At 43.9% G+C, this 7,138-nt stretch overlaps 1 protein-coding gene across 1 annotated transcript in view; it reads left to right on the top strand.

Annotated features, from left to right (window-relative positions):
* The first annotated feature begins 701 nt into the window (after positions 1 to 701).
* Positions 702 to 7,138, top strand: part of arid1ab (AT-rich interactive domain 1Ab) — a 52,565-nt gene continuing 46,128 nt past the window's right edge. Inside the window, 1 exon segment of the mRNA XM_031853729.1 lies at positions 702 to 1,912. Coding sequence (XP_031709589.1) covers positions 989 to 1,912 — 924 coding nt within the window. The 5' untranslated portion in view covers positions 702 to 988.

The raw sequence follows: 7,138 nt of genomic DNA, 5'->3' as shown, positions 1-7,138 counted from the left end.
AGAAGATGACACTGTAGCCTATGTTTCCTCTCTACTCCTTTAAACGAGCTAATCAGAGAAAGTGCAGAAATGAATGTAACGCAGAGGAACACACACAGCTCGTGTATTAAGCAGCAATCACAACAGTTGTGACGCACTTTAAGGCAGAATAGTATGGTAAAAGAAAGGGACATTTGAATTGTTTAATTCTATAAAACATTAGGCACAAAGTCTGTGGCATTTAGCCTTGTATGTGAAAACGTGTGGCTATTTATAACATGATTAAACTGAAGTTAAATATGTCTTTTTACTTCTTAGGATATCTTACTAAGTGTATACAAAAGCAAATTGCATCATGTAGTTGCATACAAGCATACATTATAGACACTAGGCATGTGTTTTTATATATTTATTCCCCTAAATGCAACACTTAATATAACAGTACTTTATATTAACAACAGGGCTTTTGTAGCTCAGTTTAAAGCGCATTAGACATACAATAATGGCTCTTCTTTGGGTATAAACAATGTTGTTATTGGATAGTCCGGATCCAGTTTTCACCGTGTACTCCGCTCCGGGTTTTCGTTTTCTCCCGACAGGTCGGTAAGATGGCTGTGTCTCGCGGAGCCTCGTGCTGGTTTGGTTGATTTCTAGCTCGCGCTCTCGTTCTGTAACAGAACCCCCCCCCCCCCTCCAATACACACACTCACTTGTGTCGGCGAAAAAAATTCATTTCCCTGGCTCTGTATTTATATATTTTTTCTTTTCACAAACTTTCCCCTCTCTGTTTTAAGTTTTAAACGGAGTCGCGGTGGATTACCGGATACCGGTCCGGGCGGAGGGCAAAGGGGGGAATGAACCGGGACAGTACAGGGTACGTTGTTACAAGTATAATTGTATTTATATTCAATGGTTATTCGGAGTTTGATTGTGAGTGAGTCGCCGTGCTGAGAGCGAGCTAGAGAGAGAGTGGAGGAGAGAGAGAGAGAGCGAGAGAGAGAGCGATATCATGGCCGCTCAGGTCGCTAGCGTCGCCACTCTCAACACTAGCCCGCCATCCGAACTCAAAAAGCCGGATCGGGACCCGCAGGAGGAGTCGGTACCGGGAGAGAAACAGCATGAAAATAAGGAACCGGGACCTGACGGCGGATCTCCCGGCCAGAAGGAGCTGCAGGACGGGACCGATGCTGGTGGTGGTGGTGGTGGAGGAGGAGGGGATCCGGACATGAAGAACGGCAACGGGAATGTGCCCAGGGTAAATAATAATAATCAGAATGATTCAGGCGAAGGGAATAACCATCCCGGAATGGGACACCACCACCACCAGGGCCCCTTTCCTCCACCTCCTTACGGTTACAACCAGCACTACAGCCGGGCCCCTTTTCATCAACATGGCGGACAACAAAGCCCTGGCATGGCAGCTGCATCGGGGCCGGGCATGATGGACCCGTACCCGAACCCCAATTCGCACGAGCACGGCTACCCGAACCACTATAACAACTACAGCCCGTTCCAGAACAGGACTTCTTCCTCTTCTTCTTCTTCTTACCAGGGCCAAGGATACGGGGCCATGAACGCCCCGCGTAACAACCAGCCCCCGGCGGCTGGGGGGCAGCCAGGCAAGCAGCAGCCAGCAGGAGGAACCACCGCTATGGCTGCCTCTTACAACAATCAGAGGTATAACGTGGGGACACAGCAACCCACGTCCACGCCGACTTTAAATCAGCTTTTGACGTCCCCGAGCTCCGCGAGGAGCTACCCGAATTACCCGCAAGGAGACTATAACAATCAGGAAGGGGCCGCCGGCAAGGGTGCAGGAGACATGGGCAGCAGTCAGTATGGTGGGGTCCATCCGGGTTGGCAACAACAAAGGGCCCACCACCAGCCTCCCATGAGCCCGGGAAACACTGGACAACCTCCCAGCAGAAACCAGGTAAACTCCACTTACTGCACGGACACACTTCGACTGAGTTAAACCCACCAAAATAGCTCGGAGAAAGCACAGTAGAGTTGCATATTGCGCTGGACCAGCCATTGTCTATGTAGCTAAGAAGCTCTAAAATGGCTGCCTCTCTCTCTCTTTCTCCCAATACCACCCCCCCCCCTGCAAACAGTGTCTTTAGACAAGAGAAAGAAGCCACATATTCTGTTAGAAGCAACTTCCCGAGTTGTTGGCATTAGTGTGTGAGTGTGTGTCCCTGCTGGGTAACAGGGCCAGAGTTTGACTAAGTAGAGCAGGAGTTTGTGGGGAGAAAGTGTGTGTGTGTGTGTGTAGAGGGAGATAAAGCGATACATCTTCGCAGTGCTTCTTCAGCCTCCTTGTAGATTTAAAGTGCTGTGTAAAGTTGTATGTTTTTGTGAGCGAACAGCTTCTTTTTTTGGGGTGTGTGTGTGTGTGTTGTGCTATCGAAGTTGTGTCAACAGCTGTCATTGCTATAAACAAGATGAAAATGACCGCCGTTAAAATAGCATTTTGCATAATCATTAAGAAAATAGACCCCCTCTTATCGGTTAAAAAAAACAAAACCCGCCGCCGTTGTGTCACAGTCCAGTGAATGGCAACAATTGCATCCGTGCTATAAGTGTTTACTCGGATCAAAAGTGTGATTGTGAGGTGTTTCTTCCTTCATTCATTGTGGCTCGGTTTGACTCGGTTCTGCCCTTTCCCTCCCCCCCTTTGCCTCCATGTGCCGGCTTTGTAAACACAAGGGCCCCGCTGGGTTTGGAAGTTGTGCAGATTGCCTTTTGCTTTGGGATTTGAATTATGGAGGTAAAAATCCTGCTGTCAGAGCCAGGAGACAGTTGGTCTTAGGTTGACATGCGAGCCGAGATCTGATTGGCTCCCCATCCCTCTCTGCTCTTGGCCATTTATAATTGCATCTAATGGAAGGCTGCAGAAAAGAAACACACACAGCCCAGTTTATGTGTCCCTCCACCGTGTCGAGACAACATAGAGACACACCGTGTATTTTATCCATTTTGAAAAAAAATAATATTTATGCAATCTTAGAATATATATATATATATATATATATATATATATATATATATATTTTTTTTTTTTTTTTTGTGTGTGTGGATAATCTTTGATGTTCTCCGATATCAACGGGAATACACGCCAGAAGTATTTATTTCAGAATAAAAGCACGCAGGTTGTGTCTATTTAAAGCGTTTTGAGAACACATTTTGTTCAGTTCCACCCACTGCAGTAATTTGCATGATGACTGTACTCATGAAGCTCCACCATTGTTTTTATTTGAGCAGCTCTCTCGTACACTGAATCACATGTCTGCTGTCATTTTTTTAATGTATTAGCTGCTGACCTCAGACATGCTCCTCAAGTTTCTTTTTCTTTCTTGGCTGTTGGGTACACTGTGTGCAGCGCTCGTTCAAGTCGGCTGACTCTGGTACAGCACATAGAGTAGGTGTGGCCACGCAGCCTCGTTGTACAACCGTGTTCTCCACTGTTTCCAGATCGGGAGTTGCGGAGACTTGTGCGCGCGCTCTCCGGTATCTCGTGGCCACGTGAGAGGGCTGGTCTGGCTACAGTTGTGTTTACAAGCAACCGAGGTGTCAGCAGAGTGTGACAGCTTCTTCTTCTTTCTTTTCCGGCAGGTTACAGTAGCTTACATGACAACTCTTTTATTTCTCTACCACGTTAGTGAGCGACACAGCTTTATCACGTCTCCTCTGACACGATTCACGTTTATCCCGGTAATGTTATTTTTTCCCGATCCACAGTAAAATATTGATATATATTGTTTTATTCCTGCAAGATGGTACACGTGCATCGCTTTGCTACGAAAGAGAGGTCCTCCTCATCAACGGACTGTTTATCTGGAGAAGTGACACCTCCACATGTTGCTGTAAACTCTGAGGTGCAACTTATTCACACATGTTGATTGCTGCTCCACAACAAAGTAAACTGTGGACTGTATATGATGAGCGATTTCTTCAAAATAATTTACCAAAAGGGATGAGAAATGTCTTCTTCTGTGGTCCCGCTCACCGCTGTTTTGAGGAACGTTGGATTTCTCTTTTTTGTTTCAATTTGTCACCTCCTGTCTGCAGAGAAGTGTCCACTCGGCTTTAATTTAGATAAACCGGATAAATGGACAGCATCTCGCTTTGTGCAGATGAAGCTTCTATCTATTTTCAGGCGGTGGAGTGGATTTTATTTGACATCACTTCAGTCAATATGACCTATTATGCACTTCTTTTGGACCACAGTTCAAGCCATGTTTTCTTTGGGACACTACTGAGATGACCACAAGTAGGACTGGGCAATATATCAGTATCACATTATGGTATGAGACTAGACATTGTCTTAAGTATGGATATCGTAATCTAGCATACGTGTTGTCTTTTCCTGTCATTTTCTAAACTTACCAGACTGTAACCCTTACTCGTTATATCCACATTACTGATGATTATCTATCAAAAGTCTCTTAGTGTAAATATTTATTTAAAGCACCAATGGTCAAGCCTACAATACCCATATTGAACCCAAACCCTAATCACACAGGTTATCGTCCTACGTGTTATTGCTAATGATTTGTTTTAATCATATAATTCATTTAATTAACAGATTTTAGTTAATAAATGGGAGTCATTAGCTTATTAGAATCAGTTGAATAGAATAAGTTGCTCATATAATGTTTAGTTTGTTTCATTTCTTAACTGTCAGCTCTGGATGTGGACCAACAGTCATCTCACTGGATAAAGTACACAAGCATGTGTGTAGTCTTAATCTTTACTTCTGGTAAACAATGACGACACGTGTCTTTTGTATTTCAGGCGTCAAACTAGAGTCGGCAACTTTCTCATCTTTGCTGTGACGTCTAAATGTTGTAGAGAGTATTTAAATAACTCTGGCTTGCTGTAGGTGACAGATTGTGTCAGTATCAGCTCTGTATTCCCATTAAAGCGCACATGCTCAAGTTAAAACAGTGTTAGAGCAGTTTGTAGTTGGCTTCTGGGGGGGGGGTTCTGTCTCCAGTGCCGGTCCAGAGAACACATTACTTTAAATGGATATAATCCCGAACCTGGTACCGTGAGGTAAGGGCCTCTCTCTCTCACATGGACAGAGCGCTGAAGGGAAAAGTTTCCACACTGTTGTCTTGTGTGTTTGATGTTTGACTGCAAACAGTGGAGAGACTCTGTCTGTGATGAGGGCTACCGGCCATCTTTTAGCCAAGTTCATTAAACGCTTCGACTCTCCGTTCATTAACAGCGGCACGGTCTGCCTTTTTTTTAATTGGCGGATATATCGCTGGTAATCATTCGATGGATGGCTTTTATGGAGCCGTTCACCTGCCCGGGGCCACCTGCTGAAGATGGATTAATGGTGTTAATTGGGTGGTGGGCGAGGGCTAATATTATGCTTTTTTTTTTTTTTTTACTACGCCTCGCACACAAACAAATATCCTCTGACGTGGGTTGTTTTGGATGCTATAACGCCAGGTGTTTCCTCCGCCTCACGCATGAGAGCGAGCCATTAGGGATGCCCCCTCAGCGCCGCAACGCCGACTTCACAAATTGAGTTAGAATTAAATCATAATCGAAGACACTTTAGAAACATTTCTTTTGAGAAAGTCCCAACAGTTGAAAAACATAATGAAAAACGGCAAAAAGCGACTGCTGCTAATAGACGCACCGCTGTTGATGTACAAGGGAAGCCCCGCCACAAATTGGGGAAAGTAGCAAACAAATAGAAGTAGCAACCAAATAAACACTTTCATGACAGCTTCACTGTGTCAAACAAGTAATATATGGAATATATTTAACAGCAAACACCTTGCCTGTCTCTGCATTGTTATTCAAAAGTAAAGCTAATTAAAGCATCGAACGGACCGTTGTGCTTTTATGTAACACAACAAAGCTTCGCTAACTTTGTCATTTGAAGATATACCGGACACTTTTTATGTGAGATCACACTGGGAATGTGTATACTGGAAGCAAAGTCCTTCACACTAGAGTAGGATTTAAAAAAAAAATCATTTTTTTTGCCGTGAGATTTGAAGTCATCACAAAGACAAAAGGTGTTCAAATATTAATTGACAACAAGGGCTGCAACCAATGATTTATTTCAGTATTAATTGGTCCATAAATGTCTAACAAGTTCTCACTATCACGATATCGTAAAGTCTTTGAATGTCTTGTTTCGCCGACTAACAGTCCAAAGATATTTAGTTTATTATCGCACAACTTAAAAAAGCAAGACATTATCAAAGTTAAGTAACTAGAATTAAAGATTTTTGTTTTTGTTTTGATTATATAAAGAAACATGTTCATCAATAAATGAACGGAGTAATCATTTCATCCCTCTGCACATCTTCTGTTTTTTATCAAATATGTAGATTTGATGCTTTTCCATGTCACGTGTGATGAAATAAGTTTATCTGCAACTGTTGATAGTTTGGTGATAGATTCATTCTTTAACTAATTAATTGTTGAGTTATTGTGAAAGCAATGCTAAACATTTCCTGCTTCCAGTTCATCCAAATGTGAGGATTTGCTGTTTCTGTTTTCTATCAAGTTGTGGCGATAAGCCTCGTTTTTTCTCAATATGTATTGTCATTTCATAGATTAAACAATTAATCGAGGAAACAATCTGCAGAGCAGGCCCGATCTATAATGAATATAATCATAAACTGCTGCTGTAGTTATTAAAGTTAGCCATTAAGACACAATACCAAACATCCGCTGCCTTTAGAGAAAAGAGATTCAAACTATAACTGAAGACGGATACGGCTTGCGTCACTGGACAGTACGGTATCAACCTGCACACTAACACTAGAGAGTGACAGCTGGCTCTGAATCGCTCTTATTCAGTAGAAACACAACGCACGTTTCCAAGAAAACATACGACACAACTTCCAGCTACTGTCGTGTGTGTGTGGGTGTGGGTGTGTGTGTGTGTGGGTGGGGGTGGGGGAGAGGAAGCCCGACCATTCAAAAAGGAAGTTCACTCTCAGCTCTTTAGTCTGCACTGCTGAGTAATGATTCTCCACAGGCCACATGGACAGCATGCTGCCTCCCGGCAACTGTGTGTGTGTGACTGGATGGTGTGTGTGTGAGGGAGAAACGGTGTCAGTGATACCCGGGGGGGGGGGGGGGGGGGGGGTCGGGCGTCCTCCCCCCACCCCCCACCCGCACA

Source organism: Anarrhichthys ocellatus, unplaced genomic scaffold, assembly GCF_004355925.1.
Source record: "Anarrhichthys ocellatus isolate YVR2014 unplaced genomic scaffold, GSC_Weel_1.0 scaffold14, whole genome shotgun sequence".
Classification (NCBI taxonomy): domain Eukaryota; kingdom Metazoa; phylum Chordata; class Actinopteri; order Perciformes; family Anarhichadidae; genus Anarrhichthys; species Anarrhichthys ocellatus.
Note: the sequence above shows the minus strand (reverse complement) of the source record. Positions and strands in the feature narration are given on the sequence as shown.